This window comes from Megalobrama amblycephala, linkage group LG21, assembly GCF_018812025.1.
Source record: "Megalobrama amblycephala isolate DHTTF-2021 linkage group LG21, ASM1881202v1, whole genome shotgun sequence".
Lineage (NCBI taxonomy): Eukaryota > Metazoa > Chordata > Actinopteri > Cypriniformes > Xenocyprididae > Megalobrama > Megalobrama amblycephala.
In genome coordinates this window covers 2,231,120-2,258,451 of record NC_063064.1, presented here as the reverse complement: position 1 = coordinate 2,258,451, position 27,332 = coordinate 2,231,120, and the positions used below count along the sequence as shown (strand labels likewise).

At 37.1% G+C, this 27,332-nt stretch overlaps 1 protein-coding gene across 2 annotated transcripts in view; it reads right to left on the bottom strand.

Moving 5' to 3' along the window:
* The window catches only part of LOC125256702 (cartilage oligomeric matrix protein), a 34,512-nt gene that overhangs the window by 5,083 nt on the left and 2,097 nt on the right, over window positions 1-27,332 (bottom strand). The window contains exons 2-17 of one of the 2 annotated variants that reach the window (XM_048172900.1): window positions 21,261-21,442; window positions 14,710-14,783; window positions 13,511-13,559; window positions 13,266-13,414; window positions 11,014-11,151; window positions 10,847-10,921; window positions 8,500-8,652; window positions 8,316-8,420; window positions 8,110-8,217; window positions 5,837-5,996; window positions 5,641-5,759; window positions 5,299-5,351; window positions 3,911-4,104; window positions 2,483-2,661; window positions 2,345-2,393; window positions 2,063-2,259 (exon numbers count right to left, since the gene is read on the bottom strand). In XM_048172900.1, the coding sequence (XP_048028857.1) occupies window positions 2,063-2,259; window positions 2,345-2,393; window positions 2,483-2,661; window positions 3,911-4,104; window positions 5,299-5,351; window positions 5,641-5,759; window positions 5,837-5,996; window positions 8,110-8,217; window positions 8,316-8,420; window positions 8,500-8,652; window positions 10,847-10,921; window positions 11,014-11,151; window positions 13,266-13,414; window positions 13,511-13,559; window positions 14,710-14,783; window positions 21,261-21,414 (1,956 nt within the window). In that variant the 5' untranslated portion in view covers window positions 21,415-21,442. Of the gene's footprint in view, window positions 1-2,062; window positions 2,260-2,344; window positions 2,394-2,482; window positions 2,662-3,910; window positions 4,105-5,298; window positions 5,352-5,640; window positions 5,760-5,836; window positions 5,997-8,109; window positions 8,218-8,315; window positions 8,421-8,499; window positions 8,653-10,846; window positions 10,922-11,013; window positions 11,152-13,265; window positions 13,415-13,507; window positions 13,560-14,709; window positions 14,784-21,260; window positions 21,443-27,332 lie in introns of both variants that reach the window. The other variant, XM_048172899.1, reaches the window with a different exon arrangement.

Genomic DNA, 27,332 nt, shown 5'->3' with positions numbered 1-27,332 from the left:
CCTAATGTTATCTGCAGCTACGTGAATTATTCTCCATTTGCTTTTTTTGTTTTGACTAGAGAAAACATCAGCTCCAGTTTGGATCCAGCCTCTTATGAAGACTTCAGATGCCTCAACACCTGTGGAGAGACGACCCCAACCTCTGCAAGGACTTCAGATGACATGCTGGATCAGCATGCATGAAATGTCCAAATTTTTCTATATATCCTAATCATTGTTAACATGTATTCATTACTTCAATGAGCTCATTGTTTCTGCCTTAAATTAATACATTGTTTGATAACAAGTAATCAGACCCCCTTAAATTTTTCACTCTTTGTTATATTGCAGCAATTTGCTAAAATCATTTTAGTTAATTTTTTTCCTCATTAATGTACACACAGCACCCCATATTGACAGAAAAACACAGAATTGTTGACATTTTTGCAGATTTATTAAAAAAGAAAAACTGAAATATCACATGGTCCTAAGTATTCAGACCCTTTGCTGTGACACTCATATATTTAACTCAGGTGCTGTCCATTTCTTCTGATCATCCTTGAGATGGTTCTACACCTTCATTTGAGTCCAGCTGTGTTTGATTATACTGATTGGACTTGATTAGGAAAGCCACACACCTGTCTATATAAGACCTTACAGCTCACAGTGCATGTCAGAGCAAATGAGAATCATGAGGTCAAAGGAACTGCCTGAAGAGCTCAGAGACAGAATTGTGGCAAGGCACAGATCTGGCCATGGTTACAAAAAAATTTCTGCTGCACTTAAAGTTCCTAAGAGCACAGTGGCCTCTATAATCCTTAAATGGAAGACGTTTGGGACGACCAGAACCCTTCCTAGAGCTGGCCGTCCGGACAAACTGAGCTATCGGGGGAGAAGAGCCTTGGTGAGAGAGGTAAAGAAGAACCCAAAGATCACTGTGGCTGAGCTCCAGAGATGCAGTCGGGAGATGGGAGAAAGTTGTAGAAGGTCAACCATCACTGCAGCCCTTCACCAGTCGGGGCTTTATGGCAGAGTGGCCCGACGGAAGCCTCTCCTCAGTGCAAGACACATGAAAGCCCGCATGGAGTTTGTCAAGATGGTGAGAAATAAGATTCTCTGGTCTGATGAGACCAAGATAGAACTTTTTGGCCTTAATTCTAAGCGGTATGTGTGGAGAAAACCAGGCACTGCTCATCACCTGTCCAATACAGTCCCAACAGTGAAGCATGGTGGTGGCAGCATCATGCTGTGGGGGTGTTTTTCAGCTGCAGGGACAGGACGACTGGTTGCAATCGAGGGAAAGATGAATGCGGCCAAGTACAGGGATATCCTGGACGAAAACCTTCTCCAGAGTGCTCAGGACCTCAGACTGGGCCGAAGGTTTACCTTCCAACAAGACAATGACCCTAAGCACACAGCTAAAATAACGAAGGAGTGGCTTCACAACAACTCCGTGACTGTTCTTGAATGGCCCAGCCAGAGCCCTGACTTAAACCCAATTGAGCATCTCTGGAGAGACCTAAAAATGGCTGTCCACCAACGTTTACCATCCAACCTGACAGAACTGGAGAGGATCTGCAAGGAGGAATGGCAGAGGATCCCCAAATCCAGGTGTAAAAAACTTATTGCATCTTTCCCAAAAAGACTCATGGCTGTATTAGATCAAAAGGGTGCTTCTACTAAATACTGAGCAAAGGGTCTGAATACTTAGGACCATGTGATATTTCAGTTTTTCTTTAGTAAATCTGCAAAAATGTCACCAATTCTGTGTTTTTCTGTCAATATGGGGTGCTGTGTGTACATTAATGAGGAAAAAAAAAAAAGAACTTAAATGAATTTAGCAAATGGCTGCAATTTAACAAAGAGTGAAAAACTTAAGGGGGTCTGAATACTTTCCGTACCCACTGTATATATACATTTCTGAAATTATATAATTTGGACACAGTCACCTCTGATAAAAGATTACTCTGAATTGTAATGTTGACATGCATTTTCTGTAAAGCTGCTTTGAAACTATATGTATTGTGAAAATACAAATAAATGTGAATTGAGTTGAATTGCACTTAAAGAAACCATATCACACCTTTAGTTGGATACCAGGCTCAGCTACAGCTCGGAAAGGGTTAGCTTGCCAGTAAATCTGCTCGACTTGTTTCCACATTACCACGTAGAAGCTTGAGCTGTCCTGATAGCCAAAGATAAAGCCTGCATAGTCATCATCTGTCTCAGTATTCACATGAAATGTCCCTTCGAAGTCCACACCATTAAACGCCGTGTAGCCTGTTGGAGTAACCAGAGGGGATAAGCTTGGAATCAACTTGACAGCACATTTACTATACTGATTTTCCTTGTCATAGTCTCTTACCTACAGCGAGTCCAGGGTCACTGTTCATGGTCTGAACAATCTCTCTTCCCTGTTAAAAAGGATGAGCATTCCTTAGTAAGTTTACACTGTGAGAACTTTGACTGCCACCATCTATGAGGCAGAAAGAGGCAGACAGACCTGATTAAGCACCACCCAGTTTGGATCGATCTGCGCATCACCCTCTGGATCTAGAACAACAGTCTGATAGGTTCTGAAGTCGGTGAGAGTGACCTCAGCATTCTCAGGACAAACATCAATGTTGTCGCTAAATGTGTCATTGTCAAAGTCATTCTCACAAACATTTCCAATCCCATCACCTGCAAATCAAGAGTCAAAAAAAATTATGCAGATGATTGTGATTTGACATACACATGACAAGCCAACAAGATCAGAAAATATCTGAAGATCCAACCCCAAGCAGGGTGTTAAATTTGTTGATAAAGTATTTTCAGTTAAACTAGTTAAAGGTGCAATATGTAAGATTTTTTGCAGCACAATATCCAAAAACCACTAGGCCAGTGTTATATATTTTGTTCACTTGAGTACTTACAATATCCCAAATGTTTCCAACTATTTGTAAATCGTGAGAAAGTTGCAATTTCCGGTTTGTTTTATTTTGAAGAAACACCAAAGACGCTTTAATGTATTACACGTTTTAACAGACAAGAGATAAACTGTTTGGTTACACTTACAGACAGAAAACTAATTATTGTTATATAGCTCAACACGTTTGTTTAAATCTAATTTTCTTGATTTTTTGCGAGTCTCATGCTTTACCATGCCTCAGAGAAAAACACTATTTTGTGAAGTAGCTAACATAGCATAATCAGATGCAGCTTTATTTTTAGTAACAGTAATACAGCATTTTCTACATCATGCAATACGTTTTAAAATGAATTGCATGCCATTTATCAACACAAGCCATTCAGCATTTAATATGATATTGTAAAATCGATCTATCTTACTGCAGTGTGTAACAGTGTCTCACAGCAGCCGCCGAGCGAACGCACAGAGTAACGTTATAACATCATTTTCAACACTCTCAAATGTATCTAATATGATAAACAGAGCTGCGTTACCTCATACTCATGACCGGAAAAGCGGAAGCGGCGCCGGCGACTGTGTCATAATAAAAGTCCCGCTGCTCGTGAGGCGTGTGTTGATCAATCGCTCCAGCTCTTCGTTCAGCTCCACAACACTCGCTCCTGCTCTGCTTCATACTACAGTAACGTTAATAATCACATCCATGAACATGATTTCTTCCCGAGTCCAATCCCTATTCTTTTGCACCGTCCGTTGAAGTGAAGACCACATGTCCCAAGATTCCTCGCTCAAACTTGCCGTCATCAATCTACGCCTTTGTTTTGAATAGGCCTCTAGCGACCTCTAGCGGACAGAAATCCTACATATTGCACCTTTAAGAAGGCTGGTCGGGACACCAGCATTCCATATTGGGACCATCATCCAAAACACTGATTTTTTGAACAGGAGATTATTTTATTCAGAATAATGGTATTAGTATAACAGTTTGGTGTAAAGTGAGGTTTCCAAGGTTTAAAACCTGACCATCAAAGTCCTCCTGCAGTGGGTTTGGAATCAGACGACAGTTGTCTGGACCAGGTGGAAGGAGATCAGGAATGCCATCGTTGTCATCATCATCATCACATTCATCTCCAATGCCATCCTTGTCTGTGTCTAGCTGGGAGCTGTTGATAACTGCAGGACAGTTGTCTCGAGAGTCCTGATGTCCATCTCCATCACTGAGGATAGAGACCATAGCTTTGGATTGAACATTCTGGTTATGGGTGTTACCAATGTCAATCAACAATAGAGGATATGCACGTGACATCACTGTCAACCGTTATGACTGCGGTTACGCCCACTGAGTGGCAAAAGACTGTGGCAGCATTGGTTTTCAGCATGAATGCTGAAAAAACACATCCAAAACAGAAAAGGGCTTTGCAACTGACTGTACAAATAGATCCGACACAAAATCTGAGGTATATTTTTACAGACTGCCGAAAGCTACAGAAAAAAAGAAGCAAATTGGTCGCTGCAATTCACAGAAACAGCTGGACTCCAGGCAGAGAAACATGGTTTGCAGTTATAATTTTGTGTCAAAATGTTGGATTTTGGGGTAAAATCATACCCTCTACATTGTATTGTTATATATTGCTCATCAAATTAAATATTTGCCATCTTATATTCTGCATAATTGGGTGTTTTTCAATAAACACTGACAAAAACTATACAAGTTTTAGGGCTGGACGATATGACGAAATATATAACATTAATATAAGTGATCACTCCGATTTAAACCTACCTATATTGTATTTATATAAAGCATTCACAGTCAGATTTGCTTTATGTATTTCCCCATCGAAATCAGGCACATATAAATGTCGGGAAACACAATTCCTGCATGTCAATATCCATGGATTAGGTTTCTTTGACATGTTATAAGGAACACTTTCGAGCCCAACCTTTAGTGTAATCGCTTGTTTTACTCGCGTTTTCGCAGTTTCCCCTATTAAATCCAGTCATGCAGCAGGTTCTTTTGCCACTCAGTCCAGCTGAGGGAGCGCGTTCCGGCGGGAAAGTGACGTCTTTGCATACCCTCTAGACTCTAAAAAATGCTGGGTTAAAAACAACCTTGGGTTGGGTTAAATATGGACAAACCCAGCAGGTTGGGTTAAAGGGCACCTATTATGCCCTCTTTCACAAGATGTAATTTAAGTCTCTGGTCTGGTCAAATTTTAGCTTAAAATACCCCACAAATTTGCCCCAATTTGGGGGTGAGCAAAAACATGCCTTTTACTATATTACTATATTGCTGGCTAAAAAAATAAATCCATAATTGGTTGAAAAAAATGGCTGGGTGAAAACAACCCAGTCCCTGGGTTTGTCTATATTTAACCCAGCATTTTTTAGAGTGTATTGGAGTTTTGTAATACCTGTCTTTGTTGGTGTCACAAGGATCGCCAATTAAATCATTATCCACATCCATCTGTAGCAGGAAGAAGAAGAATCATGAGTTACATAGGCTCTTTTTATACCTCAATTTCTTGGATTCAGAGTTTGATTCCACCTTCATCACTCAGTGTCTTTTTTACATTGTACTTTTGAGTCTGGACAACCAGATCTCAAAGGTTTGCAAGACAACACCCAGACCACTTTTTTTAAGCTGACTTGGGTGTGCACTCTAAAATCAAACTCTGACATCAAACCATTATAAGTAAAAAGAGAAATTACAAGTGAGAAATGAATTCAGACTTAGTGTAGGGTGTTAATCAGACCTGATCAGGGTTGCGGACATAGGGACAGCTGTCACAAGCATCACCAACACTATCACCATCTCTATCTTTCTGGTCACGGTTTGGCACCTTTTTGCAGTTATCCTCATCATTTTTTATTCCTGGAAAGCAAATCTTCTCAGTTGGACCAATGCAGCTGTTCATAGTAAGCCAATGAAGGAAACATCTAAAGTCTTACCATCCCCGTCAATGTCATCATCACATTCATCACCCTGACCATCACTATCTGTGTCCTTCTGGTCATTGTTTTTCATCAGACGGCAATTATCACAAGCGTCTCCATAATCATCCTGATCAATATTCTTCTGATTGACATTGGGGACGAGCACACAGTTGTCCTATCAAAGAAGTAAGCAGTAAGAAGGTCATGATAAGTGGTAGTTGGAGATTACAGCTCACCAAATCTTAGTGAGCTGCCTATCTAGACAACATTGGACATTTTCCCAATTTAAAGTATGTTTTAAAAGTTAAGCAGTCAACCTAGGTAATCATTACGGACAATGTCAGTAAAGATTACGCCGACTTTTACCTTCTGTAAAAAGGTCCGGAAAAATGACCTCAGGTAATACTAATCCCGTTCGAATAGACCCGCTGTAAATATGTACGGTAAAATTCCGTCGTTTCCTGTTTAAATGTAGTTATAAACAAAATATCGCATTGAACGTACTTTCCGCTTCCGCATTCTTCATAGCGCTTACGCTGAATGTTCTACGCCTTACGAGGGTATGCATCGCCGGTTTCCCGCCGGAACGCGCTCCCTCAGCTGGACTGAGTGGCAAAATAACCTGCTGCGTAACTGGATTAATAGGAGAAACGGCGAAAACGCAAGTAAAACTAACGAATTACCCTAAAGGTTGGACTCGGAAGTGTTTCTTACAACTTGTCAAATAAACCTAATCCATGGATATTGACATGCAGCCAGGAGTCGTGTTTCCTGACATTTATATGTGCCTGATTTGACGCCGGGGAAATACATAAAGCAAATCTGGCTGTGAATATTTTATATAATTACAATATCGGTAGGTTTCAATCTGCTTAATCACTTTTATATTATTATAATATTGTCCAGCCCTAACACATATATAGTTTTATAGTATAGTTTTTGACAGTGTTGTTTATTTAAAAACACCCAATTATGCATAATATAAGATGGAAAATATTTAATTGATGAGTCGTCAACATAATATATAACAATACAATATATAAGGTACGATTTTACCTCAAAATCCAACAATTCGACACAAAATGATAACTGCAAATCCATGTTTCTTTGCCTGAAGTCCAGCTGTTTCTGTGACTTGCAGTGATCCATTTGCTTCTTTTTCTGTTGCTTTCTCTAGTTTTTAAATATATACCTCAGGGTTTGTGTAAAATCTATTTGTACAGTCAGCCGCAAAGCTCTTTCCCGTTTTTAATGTGTTTTGTGTGTTTTTCGCGACATTCACGCTGAAAACCAATTGCTGCTGCTCAGTCTTTTTGCCACTCAGCGTGCGTAACCGCAGTCCTAACGGTCGACGGTGACGTCACGTGCATACCCTCTATTCTACTTACGGAACGAACGCGGCGCCAGTTTCGTTTTTTTTTCGTAACTTGAATAGGGAAGGCGTAGGACATTCAGCGTAAGCGCTATGAAGAATGCGGAAGCGGAAAGTACGTTCAAGGCGATATTTTGTTTATAAAGCATAAACGGTTGTATTTTTTTCGAAAATGACCGATCGATTCGCTAGATAAGACCCTTATTACTCATCTGGTATCGTTTAAAGCCCTTGAAGCCGCACTGAAACTGTAATTTTGACCTTCAACCTGTTGGTAGCCATTGAAATCCACTGTAAAGAGAATAATCCTGGAATGTTTTCCTCAAAAACCTTCATTTCTTTTCGACTGAAGAAAGAATGATGAAAGTCTTGGATGACATGGGGGGTGAGTAAATTTATCAGGAAAAGTGTATTTAAAAGTGGAATCCTTTAAGATAGCTTTTGAGCAAATTCTTAAGCAGCATCACACATATATTTACGAAGAAGGCAATCTAGGAGTTCCTCTCAATGAACTTTGTCTGTGATATGCATTTTAATGTAATCTTTTAAGTGTAATATTAGCTTAGCAACATGCTAACATCAAACTCTGTTGTAATGAATAGTGAGTCAAGTCTCCTCTCCATTTACATGCAGTTTTTTTGTATGCTGTGCGAAACTGTTGCCTATGTAGAACGTTCCCCAGACAGCAACATAGTGTCGGCCCAGATCCGGCCCACATCTGGTCCGTGTGTAATCCACATGTACCAGATGTGGGCTGGATCTGGTCCAGTTCAGTTACTTGAATGAAGTTTCATTAGGATGCTTCCTTAGAAGGCAGCTGTCTATGCAGGCAGCAGACAGCAAGGCAGCTCATCGGGTATTAGAACAAAGCTTACATATATCTGGTGATATTATAACACTGCATTTAACCTCTTACCTCTGTGTTTAGGATCCCATCTCCATCTGCATCTTCATCACATGCATCGCCGATGTTATCTTTGTCTGCATCTTCTTGGCCAGAGTTTGGAACGGTGAGGCAATTGTCCTAGAAAACCATTTTACTGAGATCTCACCACTGAGTTCTTCACTTTTTACTTAACGCTTATTGCAATACATTTTTATTCATGATTTTATTTTGTTTACCTTTGCACAGTTTCTTTCCACACATTCCAACTTTTCATCAGGAAAGCCATCAATATCAGTGTCTGTTCCACATAAGTATCCGTTCCCAGCCCACCCAACTCCACACTAAAACAGATTATATCAGTTAGACATCCCTGTAGGGGTTTGCATTTGTTGCAGGTGTGAAACATGATCATTGACTTACTGCGCATTCAATCTGTCCATCACGGTGAACAATGCATTCTGCGCTGGCATGGCAAGGATTGGGCTGACCATTACCACAAGCCCGCTCAGGTTTGCAGCCTTTCGCCTGATCCCCGACAAAACCAGTCTTACAGCGACCACAACGAAAAGAGCCCTGTCATAAACACACAATGATTCATATAGACAAGGTGACCCAATTCAGAGGTTGCATCCTTCAAAGGCTTCAAACTGAGCATTGTTAAATAGGACGATCTGATGGTGGATTGCTTTTGTCGCCTAGCAGCTGTGAAAGTTGCCATTGATGAGCGCCGGTAATGTTTGTACTTCTTTGAAAGTTATATTCAACTGTCTGAAAACAAAACAGGGTTCACAACTTGAACTATGTTCATCTAGTTCCATTTATGTACATAATGGACATAAATGAACATCAATTATCTATAAAATTATATCTTGGTAAAAATATGTCAATATCTTATATGTCATTTGAACCAGTACTTAAAAAAAAAAAAACATTTGTATCATTAGATATGCAAGTAAGCTGAAACCCAATAGATCTTATTCAGAGCAGCACTGTGACAGATATGAAAGCAAGGTTGTGAGGGACAGCCTTACTATTTTAAATGGCATCTGCTGTATAAAAAAACAGAAAAAAAAAGAAAAAAGCTGTATAAGCTCCTACAGTAGATGACTTATAAGTTTTCACAGCTCATGTTGTCTGGAGTTTTTTCAGTGTACTGAAATTTCTTGAAAAGACAATTTTTGCAGTGTTTCGTCAACAGGACAATCCAAAGATATTAATTATCAGCAGTGTTGGGGAAAGTTACTTTTAAAAGTAATGCATTACAATATTGCGTTACTCCCTAAAAAAGTAACTAATTGCGTTACTTCGTTACTTTTTATGAAAAGTAATGCGTTACTTTACTTTTGCGGTGCTTTTTCTCACCGGGGCTGGGCTTGCTTGTTTGTTTGTTTTTTAATAACAACAAAAAGTTCTATTTTTGGCAAAAAGGCCCTTTCACACCAAAAGTGAAATCAATAAGCCTCAGGCTGAAGGAAAAGCATATTTACACCTGTACAGTAGAGGGCGCAGCTCAAACAAACCTTTCAGATGTGCTGCCGTTCTGGATTTAAGAAGAATAGGATACAGGAGAAGGAAGTTCTAGTTCTTATTTCTAAATCTAATCTAAAGTATTTTTTGCTTATTAGTATGGTTGAATTGAAGGTCAGCAGCAAAGACATTGGTTAATAATTTAGATTAAATACATAAAGTATATTTGTGTAATTTAATATAGTGAATTATTACAGGTTTGCAAAAATTCTGAGATTGCATTTCACTGTTTTCATTCATTTTGAGGAATACTGAATGATTTCGTGCAAGTGAGATGAGTAAATGCATGTTCACATTTAGTCTAGAACTACAATAACCATCATGCTTACACAGCGCACACAATATCTCTGCACTTTATTTCTCTCAACATGGGGACAACATGTCAGTCAATAAATGTGAAAAAGTAACTTGCGTTACTTATTTGAAAAAGTAATCTGATTACGTAACTCAAGTTACTTGTAATGCGTTACCCCCAACACTGATTATCAGTACAACCCACTGAAGAGTTGTATGTCTAACCCTCACAGCCTTGCTTTCATTCCTGTTAAAAATCAAAGATGGGTCTATACTTACATTTAAAAGTGTAATCCGGCATTTTCTTTCAAAAATTTTTAGTCATCCCCGGTGTGCAATGAATCTTGGTATAGGCTTAGTCACACATATTTTGACATGAACAAAAGATAAGGGAAGTGTTTTTTTTCCTTTTAATCAAATTTTTGTGCATGTCATGTCTGTGACCTTTTACTGAAAACATTTTTAACCATTGTGCTTCATGTGGGCACATTAAATGATTCAAGTCAAACTATTCCTTAATGGTTCCTTGCCTCACCACATTAGTTGATACATTTTTTTAGTGTCAGATCAGGTAGAAGTAACTACTAGCAGAAGTCTCTTTTTACAGTGTATCAGACCAGAACCAATTGTTGGCCTGCAAACCACTGTTTTTGACACTGCTCTGCTGCTGAGACCAAAAGTCAAGTCAAGTCAAGTCAAGTCACCTTTATTTATATAGCGCTTTTTACAATGCAGATTGTATCAAAGCAGCTTTACAGTGATAACTGGTACATAGTTTTTGCTGCACAGCAGCTCTTCAAGAATAGTGTCAATGCAGGCAGATCAAAGCACTGTTGAATAAATGTCAAGAATACTGTTGAATATCAAATGTCAAGTCAAATGTCAAGTGTCCCCAACTAAGCAAGCCAAAGGCGACAGCGGCAAAAGACCATAAAGCATCACTCACTGGTGTGTTGATGCAGTTGGAGTTCTCCACGCAGCCTCCATTTGAGTTCTCACACTCGTTATTGTCTGTGCAGACCTGCATATAAGAGTTTACATTTAATTTCAAACATTTTATTCATTGATTGCCTACATCTGAATAATTGAAATATTCTCATATAGAAATGATACCTGCTTATTGGCAGAAGCATAGGCGAGTCCGACCCCCTGCACCTGGGGGCCCATGTACCCAGCTGGACAGGGGCCACAGCGAAAACCAGGTGATGTGTTAATGCATCTCACCCCCATGTGACATGGCATTACAGCACACTGTACACAAGAAACATTAGTGAAATACAATGGCACTTCAGGAAGAGGATGCCATTTGTAGTGGCATTGCAAATGAAAGTGAATCCCTTCACAAAGGGCCCCTTCCTGAAGGGTACATACTACATGAGGAAGTAATTTTTACCATTTATGGTCATGTGACCCAGGGTGGAGAGTCTTTGCGATTCATTTTAAAACTAGATGGCGGAAGAGTTTGAGTTAACATAAATAAAATAATTCAAGTTGTTGAGCAAATTCAAAATGCTCCCTTGAAAGGCACTTCAGGAAGGGGACATCATTCGTAAGGCAGATCCAAACAAAACCGAACAACTGAATACCTTCATGAAGGGCCCTTCCACAAGACCGTTAGTGAAGAGTACGTGCGATGGTCAATATGAGGAAGTAATTTTAAAGGTGCTCTAGATTATGTTTTTAAAAGATGTAATATAAGTCTAAGGTGTCCCCCTGAATGTGTCTGTGAAGTTTCAGCTCAAAATACCCCATAGATTTTTTAAAATACATTTTTTTAACTGCCTATTTTGGGGCATCATTATAAACGCGCCGATTTTATGCTGCGGCCCCTTTAAATCCCGTGCTCTCCGCCCACAGAGCTCGCGCTTGCCTTGAACAGTGCCTTAAAGTTTACACAGCTAATATAACCCTCAAAATGGATCTTTACAAAGTGTTTGTCATGCATGCGTCGGATTATGTGAGTATTGTATACTGTTATATTGTTTACTTCTGATTTTGAATGAGTTTGATAGTGCTCCGTGGCTAACGGCTAATGCTACTCTGTTGAAGAAATTTATAAAGAATGAAGTTGTGTTTATGAATTATACAGACTGCAAGTGTTTAAAAATGAAAATAGCGACGGCTCTTGTCTCCGTGAATACAGTAATAACCGATGGTAACTTTAACCACATTTAACAGTACATTAGCAACATGCTAACGAAACATTTAGAAAGACAGTTTACAAATATCACTAAAAATATCATGTTATCATGGATCATGTCAGTTATTATCGCTCCATCTGCCATTTTTCGCTATTGTTCTTGCTTGCTTACCTAGTCTGATGATTCAGCTGTGCACAGATCCAGACGTTAATACTGGCTGCCCTTGTCTAATGCCTTTTATAATGTTGGAAACGTGGGCTGGCATATGCAAATATTGGGGGCGTACACCCCAACTGTTACGTAACAGTCGGTGTTATGTTGAGATTCGCCTGTTCTTCGGAGGTCTTTTAAACAAATGAGATTTATATAAGAAGGAGGAAGCAATGGAGTTTGAGACTCACTGTATGTCATTTCCATGTACTGAACTCTTGTTATTTAACTGTGCCAAGATAAATTCAATTTTTCATTCGAGGGCACCTTTAACAATTTTATCGTCCTTGCGATGTATTTTAAAGCTAGATGGCAGCAGAGTTCGAGATCATGAATAAATAGAATAATATAAGTTGTATGAGTTGTTTTGTTTTGATATATTAAACACCTGTGTTATTTTAGTATTATATTCTTTAATATTTTGAATGTATTAATTTATTGAATTTTAGTTTTAGGTAAAGTTTACATTTTTTATGATTGGTTTTTTTTTCCATTTTATTACAGGTTTTTTATTTTGATTTTAGTTAATAATAGTTATTAATTTTTAGTTATTAATTGTTATTAATATAGTTAATTTAGTTATTAGTTATTTTAGTACATCAAGATGAACTAAATGAAAAATGTGAAATAGTTGCTTTGATATCTAGCTGAAATTAATGAATTTCACTTAGCATTTATTTTATTTTAAGTAACAGTTTTTTTATGGTTTTGTTTTAGTTAACTATAACCCTGTTAACAAATATTTGTCATGCATTTCATATGAAATTTAGTTTCATTGGTAAGAAATATGTTTAATAGTAGATATGGTAGGTAAAAATGACTACCTGCAGGGTCAAAAGAAGAAGAAGTTTTATAGCGTTGAGAGCAGAGAGGGAACACACACACATGCTACCTTTTAAGACACAATTTCCTTCTCCCTCTAGAGTCACCACTTCAAGAGCCCCCTTTGGAGTGAGTAAGGATGGTCACTTCTGATTGGAATTCACACTAATTCAGCCCAAGCAGCCCACTCACCTCATCAACATCAGTACAGTGAGTTCCATTTCCTGTCATGCCCTCCGGGCACGGACCACACTTGATGCCGCTGGGTGTCAAAATGCACTCCACACCAGCGTGGCAAGGGTTGGGATCACATAAAGGCTGTGGATCTACTGTTCTCATGCCTACAGGGAGATAAGAGAGAAAGAATATCCGATATTTAGCAGTTACAATCTCAATTATAAATCGGATGTAATAATAAGCTTAGAATTCCTCACCACAGGCTTCACACTCCATAACCGTGTTCTTCAGGAAAACAATTTCCTGTATCTATAAAACAAATAGTTCATATGTCAGTATTATTTAAAAACGTATAACTAAAATGTGATTTAACTTTTTAATAGGCAGGAATGTTATGAAAATAATTTATGTATTGTTTCTAACACAAATTTCATATCTTTGTTCAAAATATTGCTTTTATTTTCTGTTATACCATTTGTATGTCCAGGAAAACATTGCTCTCTGTGTGTTCAACTGCTCTGTGGTATATAGTAAAATCAACTGTGCGCAGAGTACATATGGTCCCTCTCTAAATAGTGTTAAAGTAACACTGAAGCAGAGTTAAAGTTAATGAGATAATTAAGCAATTAATAAGGCTGTGACTGAAGTCAGTTGTAGTTCTTGTGTTTCTCTTTTCTTCAGCGATTCTGCTTGTTAACAGCAGGTGTTCATCACTAATGCACAATCATTACTTAATTAATTGCTTAATTATCTCATTAACTTTAACTCTGCTTCAGTGTTGTTTTAACAGTATTTAGAGATGGACCATATGTACTCTGAGCAGAGTTGATTTAACTCTTTTGCTGTGTATACAAGGGGTATACATTCCAACAAAGGAATTCCCTCCAAATATATCAGCATTTACATCGCGTTCTTTAACCTTACAGCATGCTGTCATGATACACTATATTGCCAAAAGTATTCAGGTGTTCCAATCACTTCCGTGGCCACAGGTGTATAAAATCAAGCACCTAAGCATGCAATATGCTTCTACAAACATTTGTGAAAGAATGGGTTGCTTTCTGGAGCTCAGTGAACTCAAGCGTGGTACTGTGATAGGTTGCCACCTGTGCAATAAGTCCATTTGTGAAATTTCCGCAATACTAAATATTCCACGGTGAACTGTTCAAATGCGCTTCTAGAAGAATGGTCAAAAATTCCCTCCTAAACCTTGTGGAAAGCCTTCCCAGAAGAGTTGAGACTGTTATAACTGCAAAGTGTGGGCCAACTCCATATTAATCCCTACGGATTAAGAATGGTATGTCATTAAAGTTCATGTGCACGTAAAGGCAGGCGTCCCAAAAATTTTGGCAATATAGTGTATATTTAAAAAAAAAAGATTATGAGTGGATGCCAGAGGTTTTATACAAATCATTTACCCTGAGAATTTGCAATGACAATGATTTGATTTCTGAATTACCTGTTGCTTCAGTAGTTCTTTGATTTCAGCAAGCTCCTGGTTTGTGCCTTTAATCTGTTTGATAATCTCTCCATCTGTAGTAAACCATGTGGAATTACTAGAAAGGTGATTTAGCAACAAACTGATTTATCGAAAACAGTACTTCTCCCCAAATGAAAATTATTCATTTACTCACTCATTCATGTTCCAAACCAAGAATTTCATTAAACACTGTATTAAAAGATTAGTTCACTTTCAAATGAAAATCACGGCAAGCTTTACTCACCCTCAAGCCATCATAGGTGTATATGACTTTCTTCTTTCTGATGAACACAATCGGCGATATATTAATAAATATCCTGATGCATCCGAGCTTTATAATGGCAGTGAATGGTGGTCACTATGAGCTGAACAAAGTGTCTCCATCCACATCTATCCATCATAAATGTACTTCACACAGCTCCAGGGGGTTAATAAAGGCCTTCTGAAGTGAAGTGATGCATTTGTGTAAAAAAAAAATCCATAATTTATGAAGTAAAATATCTAGCTTCCGCCAGACCTTCTTTATTCAACGTACGAAGAAAGTGTAAAACTTTTGCGGTAACGCTTTAGATTACAGCCCGGAAAGTACTGCGTAATTACAACAAATTTACAGCATAACTTTCAATAATTATAGTGTAACTATACAGTAAGTATGTGTAAGTATAGGGGAACAATATGTAAAGTATCGGGAATAAAGGGGTAACAACCAGGAAAATAACAAATTATTTATACTGTAAATATTTTATAACTAAGGGGTACGTATGACTAGCCTGACTACGTCAGACTTCCTACTTCCGCTCAATTTCATTTCGCTTCTGTACTCAGTCTGATACAGCGTCAGAGCTTTGTGTTTGCCACCGGTCTGGAAACAGCCGGGCCAATCAACGAACAGAGGGCGGGCTGAGAGCCGTGACGTAGATGCTAAGCGCCGAGTTTTACATTGTAGGTTAGAGAAATCGAAAACCGAAACGACCGCGGAAATGGGAAACGAGACACGGGATGCAAACTTCGGGATGCATTAACTTCGCATAATCTGCAAAAGTCGTTTACAGCCATGTTCACTCCGGTATTTCGCTCACATCATCATGTGTTTACAACAGGTTTACAGTGGAAGTTTAATCATAGATTTGAGTTCGATGCATGATGTCTGTGCTTCGATGCGGCTGTACAGGCGGATAACATACGTCATAACTAAACGTATCTGATTGGCTTACGGGTAACCAATGATTTTAAACTTCAGACAAGCGTCCCCTAGCGAGAGAGAAAACACTTCTCTATTATGCCATTCCAGACTCTGTCTACGAAGCAAAGTGAAGTAGCAGAGTCTGGTATTACCAGGCTAACGTATGACATTACGGGCCGTAAATTAAAGTGGAGCTTGTTACCCTCTTGTTTCATGTAGTTACAGGGTAAGTAATTAATAAAATGCAAACAATCTGATATCACTGACTCCGAAACCTTTACTTGAAAAACAACTTCATTAAAAACAGGTCTACAACACTTATTATTCATTTTTTTAAATCAACTTTTCATTTCAAACTCTAAAGAGTTACTTTCCTGACAGAAAGTAAACGTTTTGTCCGTTTTTTGGTTGTTGTTGTTTCTCGCTTGGCTTCCTCCTGCTCTTGTTTGTCAGCTGATGAATCTTAAGGAATCTCATTGCTGTTCTGTATTATAAGAAAACACAGTACACCCCGAAATTTTCTCATGGTTTAGGCTATTCATCTTTTCGCTTCTGACCAACTGTCACCAGCGCCTGCATGAGAGTCAGTCGACTTTGCGTTTGACGAAGCATATTAATGAACAACGTGAAGCTTTCATGACGTTCTCGCGGGAGATTCGTGTGAAACTCGCGCGAGAACTGCCGTCTCTGTTATTCTGTGTATTTTGTTGTGACCATTACTAAAAAAAATAATTAACCCTCTGGAGGGTTTTTGTTTTTTGTTCAAAAAAAACTGACGGCATCCAACATCTGCGTGAGTTTCTCGGCACGCTTACGTCACGTCAAGCCTGAACTCTCAACCCTCGCATGCACGCGCAGGAGAGAGTTGGTCGAAAGTTTTAAAAAATATTCAAATATTTGGTATTTTTCTTACAAATACGTATCGTTTCACTTCAGAAGACATCGATTACAAAGATGAGTAAACGGTGAGCACATTTCATGCATCGACGTCACTTTCCCGCCGGAACGCGCTCCCTCAGCTGGACTGAGTGGCAAAATAACCTGCTGCGTAACTGGATTAATAGGAGAAACGGCGAAAACGCGAGTAAAACTAACGAATTACCCTAAAGGTTGGACTCGAAAGTGTTTCTTACAACTTGTGAAATAAACCTAATCCATGGATATTGACATGCAGCCAGGAGTCGTGTTTCCTGACATTTATATGTGCCTGATTTGACGCCGGGGAAATACATAAAGCAAATCTGCCTGTTATATAACTACAATATCGGTAGGTTTCAATCTTCTTAATCACTTTTATATTATTATAATATTGTCCAGCCCTAAAACATATATAGTTTTATAGTATAGTTTTTGACAGTGTTGTTTATTTAAAAACACCCAATAATATAAGATGGAAAATATTTAATTGATGAGTCGTCAACATAATATATAACAATACAATATATAATTATGATTTTACCTCAAAATCCAACAATTCGACACAAAATGATAACTGCAAATCCATGTTTCTTTGCCTTAAGTCCAGATGTTTCTGTGACTTGCAGTGATCCATTTGCTTCTTTTTCTGTTGCTTTCTCTAGTTTTTAAATATATACCTCAGGGTTTGTGTCAAATCTATTTGTACAGTAAGCCGCAAAGCTCTTTCCCGTTTTGAATGTGTTTTGTGTGTTTTTCGCGACATTCACGCTGAAAACCAATGCTGCCGCTCAGTCTTTTTCCACTCAGCGTGCGTAACCGCAGTCCTAACGGTCGACGGTGACGTCACGTGCATACCCTCTATAGACCTTATGTAGCCCCGCCCCTTTTCAGCGTTGCGCTCGTTGTCTTTTGACTTCCGGTTTCTATTTCCACAGCGATCTTACATTTATGAATGAACTGCTCATTTTAAAATCCTCCGGGTCTACTGACATTTGTTAAGACATCTGCTTTAAATATAACAATGCTCATGATAACTTTCATTAACTCTACAACAAGTAAATCCACTTAACCAACTAATTATTCTTTGACAAAGATGCCATAGAAATGTACAGAGCTACCGCAAAGCGGAAGTTCAAAGACAATTTTATAAAGATGGCGGCGCGCTTGTTTCTCTGGTAAATAAGGTCTATACAGAATAGCAAATGGGATTCCCTCTTAAGATTCTTCAGTGGAAAGAACAAGAGGAGGAGGAAGCCAAGCAAGAGAAACAAATAAGAAGTGTTGCAACTTTAAATCTGTTTTGAAATAAGTTGTTTTTCAAATAGTTTTTCAAAAAGTTTTCCAAGTGATATGACTGTTTGCGTTTTATTTATTTATTTATTTATTTATTTATTTATTAATTATTAATTACTTACCCTGTAACTACATGAAACAAGAGGGTAACAAGCTCCACTTTAATTTACGGCCCGTAATGTCATATGTACCCCTTAGTTATAAAATATTTACAATATAAATAATTTGTTATTTTCCTGGTTGTTACCCCTTTATTCCCAATACTTTACATATTGTTCCCCTATACTTACACATACTTGCTGTATAGTTACACTATAATTATTGAAAGTTACGCTGTAAATTTGTTGTAATTACACAGTACTTTCCGGGCTGTAATCTAAAGCGTTACCACTTTTGCAATTCAAAAAGGTTATGCTACTTCCTGAAAACTTAACTGACACAACGCCAGTTTACACTTTCTTCGTACATAGAATACAGAAGGCGGTCTGGCAGAAGCTGGATATTTTACTTCATAACTTATGTTTGTGGTTTTATTTTTACACAAATGCATCGCTTCACTTTAGAAGGTCTTTATTCACACTCCAGAGCCGTGTGGAGTACGTTTATGATGGATGGATGTGGATGGAGACACTTTCTTCAGCTCATACTCATTTGGTAACGCTGCCATTATAAAGCTCAGATGTGTCAGGATATTTATTAATATAACTCCAGTTATGTTCATCAGAAAGAAGAAAGTCATATACACCTAGGATGGCTTTAGGGTGAGTAAATCTTTGGGTAATTTTCATTTGAAAGTGAACTAATCCTTTAAGTTTCATTCTGTTTACACACAGCTATCTAATAGCTTAGAATATAGCATGAAACACTTTTATGGTTGAATATTATTATTATAATTTTTGAGCTCATATGTTAAATGTCTTTCTTTCATACAGGTTTAGAATGACATGAGGGTGTGTAAAAGTTAATATTCACGTTTGGGTGTTCTTTCCCTTTAAAACCGTATCAACAGTAAACTACATAAGACCAACAGGACAGTTTCATGATTAATGCTTGTAAGGCCCCACTCAAAATATAATGACTTTTCCTGCAGGCCCTGTGGATGATTTTTCAGCATCTGACATTATAGCAGTCAGGAACTGCATTACAGTAATTTGCCAAGAACTACATCTGTGTCTCACTCAGAAAACACACATTTTGAGTGTTTATGCTGTGTTTGTGAATAGCAAAGCCCAATCCAAGTTTGTTGCCTAACTGTGTTTAAGCATGACCAAAACATGTAATCCAAATATCATGAGTCATTTTGATTAATCTCAAGAGTGAACATGTTGTTATGAAAGCAGATAAACTGTTGCAGTTGTGATTTATGAGGCTGGATTTTAAGAGCAGCAACACTAGAATGATCAGATCAACCTGAGACCATTTCTTTTTCAGCTCCAGAGGTGGGATTAGGGAGCTTCTGTCAGAGGTTCCCCTCCCCAGAGGGCAGTCCAGACAAACAGAAGGGAAGTGTGCTCTTTCCATTAGCGGTATCACTGTTTTCCATATGCATTCCAGGATTCCATAAGCTCAACTTATCAGTTATTCATCTTGACTGGTGGGCCACTTACAATTGGCAAACTGTATCTTTGCATAAACCCTTCTAAGAGCTTTGTAAAAATTGTAGAATAATGTTATTAATTTATGAGGGAGCAAACAGGACATATAATCCGTACAACATGGTTATGAATATAATCTCTGAAATAATCTTGCAGTGTACTTTAGATATTCCTCTACAAAGACTTTCAAATTTCTGAATATATACAACATATAACAAAAATATGCATTTTATGTGGTAACACTTTAGTATAGAGAACATATACAGTACAGTCCAAAAGTTTGGAACCACTAATATTTTTAATGTTTTTAAAAGAAGTTTTGTCTGCTCACCAAGGCTACATTTATTTAATTAAAAATACAGTAAAAAAACTGTAATATTGTGAAATATTATTACAATTTAAAATAACTGTGTACTATTTAAATATATTTGACAAAGTAATTTATTCCCTTTGATGCAAAGCTGAATTTTCAGCATCGTTACTCCAGTCTTCAGTGTCACATGATCCTTCAGAAATCATTCTAATATGCTGATCTGCTGCTCAAGAAACATTTATGATTATTTTCAATGTTGAAAACAGTTGTGTACTTTTTTTTTCAGGATTCCTTGATGAATAGAAAGTTCAAAAGAACAGCATTTATCTGAAATACAAAGCTTCTGTAGCATTATACACTACCGTTCAAAAGTTTGGGGTCAGTAAGAATTGTTATTTTTATTTTTTTGAAAAGAAATTAAAGAAATGAATACTTTTATTCAGCAAGGATGCATTAAATCGATCAAAAGTGGCAGTAAAGACATTTATAATGTTACAAAAGATTAGATTTCAGATAAACACTGTTCTTTTGAACTTTCTATTCATCAAATAATCCTGAAAAAAAATATTGTACACAAATATGTTGTACAATTGTACACATTAAATGTTTCTTGAGCAGCAGATCAGCATATTAGAATGATTTCTGAAGGATCATGTGACACTGAAGACTGGAGTAACGATGCTGAAAATTCAGCTTTGCATCACAGGAATAAATTACTTTGTCAGATATATTTAAATAGTACACAGTTATTTTAAATTGTAATAATATTTCACAATATTACTGTTTTTACTGTATTTTTAATTAAATAAATGTAGCCTTGGTGAGCAGACGAAACTTCTTTTAAAAACATTAAAAATCTTAGTGGTTCCAAACTTTTGGACTGTACTGTATAAACTATTAACTATGATTTTTCACTCAATAAACTCCTAATTTACTGCTTATTAATAGTTTGTGAGGTAGTTGTTAAATTTAGGTATTAAGAATGTAGAATAAGGTCATGCAGAATAAGGCATTAATATGTGCTTAATAAGTACTAATAAATAGGCAATATTCTAGCAATATGCATGCTAATAAGCAACTAGTTAAAAGACCCTAAAATACAGTGTTACCTTTTATGCTCACCCCAGTAATGGAAGTTCATTGCTCAGAGATGTGTAAACCCTGTATGTTCGAATGCGTTAGTCTTTCAATAACTTTTCACTCAAAGTGAATGCAGAAGTCAACTTACCTCTGGATATTCCTTGAGCAGAAACCAGAGCAGTGTGCAGATAAAAGCTGCAGCTGAACAAGAGAGTCCACAGCATGTCTGAGGAGGGCAGCAGATCTGAGGTTCTGAGTGTGTCTGTGTCTCCTCTGCTTTTATACCACGTCTCTGACGTCATCTGTAGTCTGGTTCTTCACAGAACACACCTTTCATCCCATTCCAAGGTTCACATGTAAAGTCGGGAAAAAATACTTGGATTTGAGTCTCTCTCACACACACACACACAAAACAAATGATCAAGTGTTGGTTGTTAAAATATTCACTGTTTAAGACATAGACATTAAGTATGTTAACAATAGCTTAAAGGGTTAGTTTACCCAAAAATGAAAATTCTGTCATTAATTACTCACCCTCATGTCGTTACACACCCGTAAGACGGTCAATTAATCTTCAGAACACAAATTAAGATATTTTTGATGAAATCCGATAGCTCAGTGAGGCCTCTATCTTTTTCAATGCATACTAAAAACAATTTAAAACAGTTCATGTGACTACAGTGGTTCAACTTTAATATTATTACTCAACAAGAATACTTTTTGTGCACCAAAAATAACAAAATAACGACTTTTCAACATGGTTATGGGCGATAATAACACTGCTTCATGAAGCTTTATGAATCTTTTGTTTCGAATCAGTGGTTCGGAGCACGTATCAGACTGCCAAAGTCACGTGAACTATTGAAGTTTCAAAACATTTATGACGTAACAAAGCCTCGTTTACTGAAATCATGGGATTTTGGCGCTCTGAACGACTGAATCGAAACAAAAGATTCGTAAAGCTTCATGAAGCAGTGTTTTGAAATCGCCCATCACTAGATATTGTGGAATAAAGTCGTTATTTTGTTATTTTTGGCGCACAAAAAGTATTCTCGTCACTTTATAATATTAAAGTTGAACCACTGTAGTCACATGAACTGTTTTAAATATGTTTTTAAGTAACTTTCTGTGCATTGAAAAGGGGAGTGTTATTGCTGTCAATGCCTCACTGAGCCATCGGATTTTATCAAAAATATCTTAATTTGTGTTCCGAAAATGAACGAAGATCTTCAGAATTTCAGAATTTTCATTTTTGGGTGAACTAACCCTTTAAAACCTTTTCTGTGTAAAGTTTTAGTCAATTTAACAACTTTGTTGCCATGACAACATAAAAATGACAAGCAAATTTACAGCTCAAATAATACAATCATTTTAACAAAGGAAGGAATGGAAGTGATTTTATAACATTTTCTACATTACAAAAATAATTCCATTATAAGTGCCTCACCATAACCAATACTTTTTGCCTTTTTAAAAACTAGGGATGAGTCAAAATTAAGTTTTATGGTAATATTATGACACAAATGTCCCTTCGCCAGGAGTTTGATTGACAGGCGATCTAACCAGTCATAACGCCGGATCCGCCGTTTTGTCTGACAAAGCAGGCAGAAGTTAGCAGATTAACGTTGGTGGACTTCAACTTGAAAAATGGTGTGTATTGACGTCTTTCTGCGATTGAAACAACATTCCTTCTCATGTTCATTCATGTTTATTTGATGCTATAAATGAGGGAGAGATGATCGGTTCACGAGCCTCTTGAGCTGATGCTACAGCAATCTGTCACGACACATTAAAGAGCCACAAAACGGTATTTATTGTTTACATTTCTTTAAGAATGACAAAATTTTAAATTTGAGGCTTTGTTTCATATCAAATGTAACCTGCTCTGTCTTGTCTGTTGACAGGATGTGTGGCGAAAGATCGGCATGGCTTGTCGGACGTAGCAACAGTAACTAAGGGGAGGGTCAATTAGCTTAACCAGAATAATAATTTAAATCTACACTGGTCAAAAAAATTGGAAAAACCTGCTTCATTATAATTTACACATTATAGAATAATAGTTATGATAATGATGATGATAATAACGAATAGAAATGCATATTATATTTCAGCTTTTTCAAAGTAGCAGCTCTGTCTAGATTCCAGCTCTGCACAGTCCAGTCATTCTCTCAAACAGCTTCACGAGGTGCATCCTGGGATGCTTTTTAAACAACACTGAAGGAGTTTCCATGCTGAACCCTTTTTGGCTGCTTCTCCTTTACTATTCAGCCCATTCACACAAACACACACACACACACACACACAAAATATTTTTGCAAAGAAATTCACATGAAGGCACAATTTATTTATCTGCATAAGAGATTTTAAGCATTTAAAAATAATCCTTTTTTATAAATTATTTTTAAGGTCATTAAAAACATAAATTCACTTCACTATGGCCACACATTTGGCTTTAGTTTAATTATTATTAGTTTAATTACTGTACACAGAAATCATATTATTATTTTTTCTAACCTTGAACAGTCTTAGTGTTCCGAAAAATAAAAATCACATTTATTTAGGTTAATATTATAGATGAACTATAAAATATTTGCTCTTGCATGACCAATTATATATAAAAATGTCTCACCATTATATCTATTGTTATTCAGTCCAGGGCTGCGTTTCCCAAAAGCATCGTAAGCCACGATCAACTTAGGCTTACGATGCTTTTGGGAAACTCTACCCAGGACTCTTACACCACAGATGTGTTATGCACATTTAGGTATGAGTGTTTCATTAAAAGCCTTCATTAGAAAGCCTCGTTTGCTGATAATTGCATCCACAGACGTGGGTTGAATTCCAGCTTGTAGACCCTAGAGCCACATGTGGTGCAACTTTGAGGTCTTGTATGGCTAAACTCGCCTCTCTCACCATGAGCTCTTCTGGAAAAACAAACATTACAACAAAACACAAGTTTTAGCCTAGTGGTTTTCAACATTTTTATTGATGACACAGGAAAGAAAACTAACAGCCAAACATTTTCCTCTGAATGTCTTTTGTTTTTGAATCAGGAGGCTAAAGGTGTTTGATTCTGTTCATGCAATTTTTAAAGCCAATTGGATTTCATGTGAGAAACATCTTTTAAAGTAATTAGTACTTTCTGTAAATGAAGACCGATGATTTGCGAACACACATTTGTTTACTTGCCTTGAAAACCTACATCCTTTGAGCCATTGCTGACCTTTCACCTCTGCCCCACACCAACAGAAGAGCTCATTACCCAGGAACAATGACCACTTTATTCCTGTACAGGAGGTTTTTAGATAAAAATCTTAATTTTAAATGGACACCCTTGCATAAAATAAATCTCAGTAAAACCCTGAGAATCTTCTGAATTCTCAAGCGTAGTTTGAACCTAGTTCAAATCTATCATTCAGTAAATTAGGTTATGTCCTCCGCATTCAAATTCTAGTATCATCTTATCATTGCAATAGCTGTTGGGTACACCAGAATGACATTCAATCGGATCTCCATTGCAGGAATACTGGATCTCTTTACCAGACCCCACCAAAAGATATCTGTTTTGTCTGGTATCCAAAACTTCTTTGGTTCCCAAAATCCAATGTGATCTCATGAGAGTACGTTTGTATTTTTACGTAAAGGTTCTACATATTTATAGCACTAAAACATAAAAATACTTATGTATTACAGTTTTTTACGATTGCTTACACACTAAACTTAAAAATAACACACAGTTACTGAAACATTACACTCAAGGAGCAAAACCTTAGCCCAGATCTGCACAACTATAAGCACACTTTTTGCAAAACACTTCACACGTTGTTTTGCACAACACTAAACACACTTCTCAACATTAGACACAGAAATCTAACATAATGTCACTTTGTCAAGACACTGTTGTCTAAAATACCACCCCTATAAACCAACTGATCAAACACAGCCGTCAGGTGTGCAGACACTTAGGTGCAAGTATTATAAAAAGGAAAAAGGTGAGTTTATGTGTCTTCAACAAAATGGAGGCAATGTTGCAGTAAGAGGAAGAGGGAGAAACATCATTGGCCTCAGAGCTATTTTGAATATCCCGGGACAACGTGGTGTTACAGTTTTTTACAGACGCTAGGACGCATTTCTCAATACTTAGGTCACTTTTGCAAAACTCTTCACACAGTGAGCACAACAGAAGTCTATGTGGGCTAAACTGAGGAGCAATTATCATTGCTTTGGCACAAAATGCATTCAGTGACTACATCTCTCAAATTTCATGAATTCTTTTCTCACTCAGACACAACAACTGCCTAAACTCTGTACTTACAGGCCAGTTTGCACATGCTTACATACTGTTTTCAAAACTGTTAAACTTATGTTCAAAACAATACAGTTTTTTACAATCACTTTGCTACTATTTTCAGAACCTTGATGGCATTTTTCACAACTCTAGACACAAAACTCACAACCAATGATCAAAATGCACATTTTTCAAAACTCTAACCCTTTTCTCAATTGCTTGGATACAATACACATAAAACTTAGATCATTCGTTCATTCAACAAAAATCACCTGTTCAATATGACACAACTTAACATCAAAGTACTACTATTTCAAAAGGCAATTCATACATTACATTTCAAATGAGTGTCTATTCATTTCCTTACAATGATCTAACTATCAATTGATACAACTGCTCAAAATGATAAGTAACTGTTGCATTACTCTTAATGCATATGGAAACAGATAAATAATCTTCCATGTTTACTGTAAATCATGAAAGTTTCAGGATAACGAGATTCATTGTCACCAATATAGCGTGGAGCATGAACCAATTAGACTACAATATCCATGGATGTAGCCTAATAATACTTCATCAGACACTGTGTCTATGGCCCCAAATACTGTACGACCTTCTCACACTGCAAAAAATGCTGTTCTTACTGAGAGTTTTTGTCTTGTTTCTAGTCTAGTCTTAAATCAAGAAGCATTTTCTTGACAAGTACAAATTATTTTCTTGTTTTCAGGAAAAATAAGTCAAAATTAAGCATGTTTTTCCTTAAAACAAGCAAAATAATCTGCCAATGGGGTAAGCAAAATAATCTTAAGATTATATAGCTTATTCTTGGTTTGAAATAAGATTATTTTGCTTGTTTTAAGGAAAAACGTGCTTAATTTTGACTTATTTTTCTTGAAAACAAGAAAATAATTTTTACTTGTCAAGAAAATGCTTCTTGATTTAAGAACTTTAAGATATTTTGACTAGAAACAAGACAAAAACTCTAAGTAAGAACAACATTTTTTGCAGTGTAGCGTCTGTAAAAAAACTGTAACATCACAATATATGTTGCAATCACGCAGAATGTGGTCCTTCACCAGCATGCCAACTTAGGCCCTTACAACCTGACCACATATTCACATTTTAGACAGACTGCACAAAATCGTCCCGGCAGAAGACCAAATGGATATACTGTCCCTTCCTTAAACCCATTGAGGAGTTTTTTTTTTTTTTTGGCATGGAAGGTTTACAATCTCCAGCCCTATGTGCCTCATTCAAGCCATGGAGAAGGCCTGACCTAATTGATGTATTGATGCATTACGGGGGAGCTCAAAGAGGAGATGAAGGAGGTAGAGGAGGAGGCCCAGGTAGAGGAAGAGATAGAGAAGGACTTGAAGAGTTGATAGAACCTGAACAAAGAAGACGAAGACCAAATTTGACACAAGAAATCCGTGAAACACTTTGTTATCAACCATGGACTGACACTGATGGAAGTTGGACAAAGAGTTCAAACAAATCTCAGCAGAAATACTGTTGTGTCAGTAATTCGGACATTTTGTCGAGAAAACAGGTAAGCTAACCACATAGTACATTGAAACTGAAGCTTGCTGTACTTATCATCAATATTGTTTACTGTGACATTTGACAGTAGGCTGCATGTGTATTTGTATATATATATATATATATATATATATATATATATATATATACACAGTACAGTCCAAAAGTTTGGAACCACTAAGATTTTTTAATGTTTTTAAAAGAAGTTTCGTCTGCTCACCAAGGCTACATTTATTTAATTAAAAATACAGTAAAAAAACAGTAATATTGTGAAATATTATTACAATTTAAAATAACTGTTCTATTTGAATATATTTCACAAAGTAATTTATTCCTGTGATGCAAAGCTGAATTTTCAGCATCATTACTCCAGTCTTCAGTGTCACATGATCC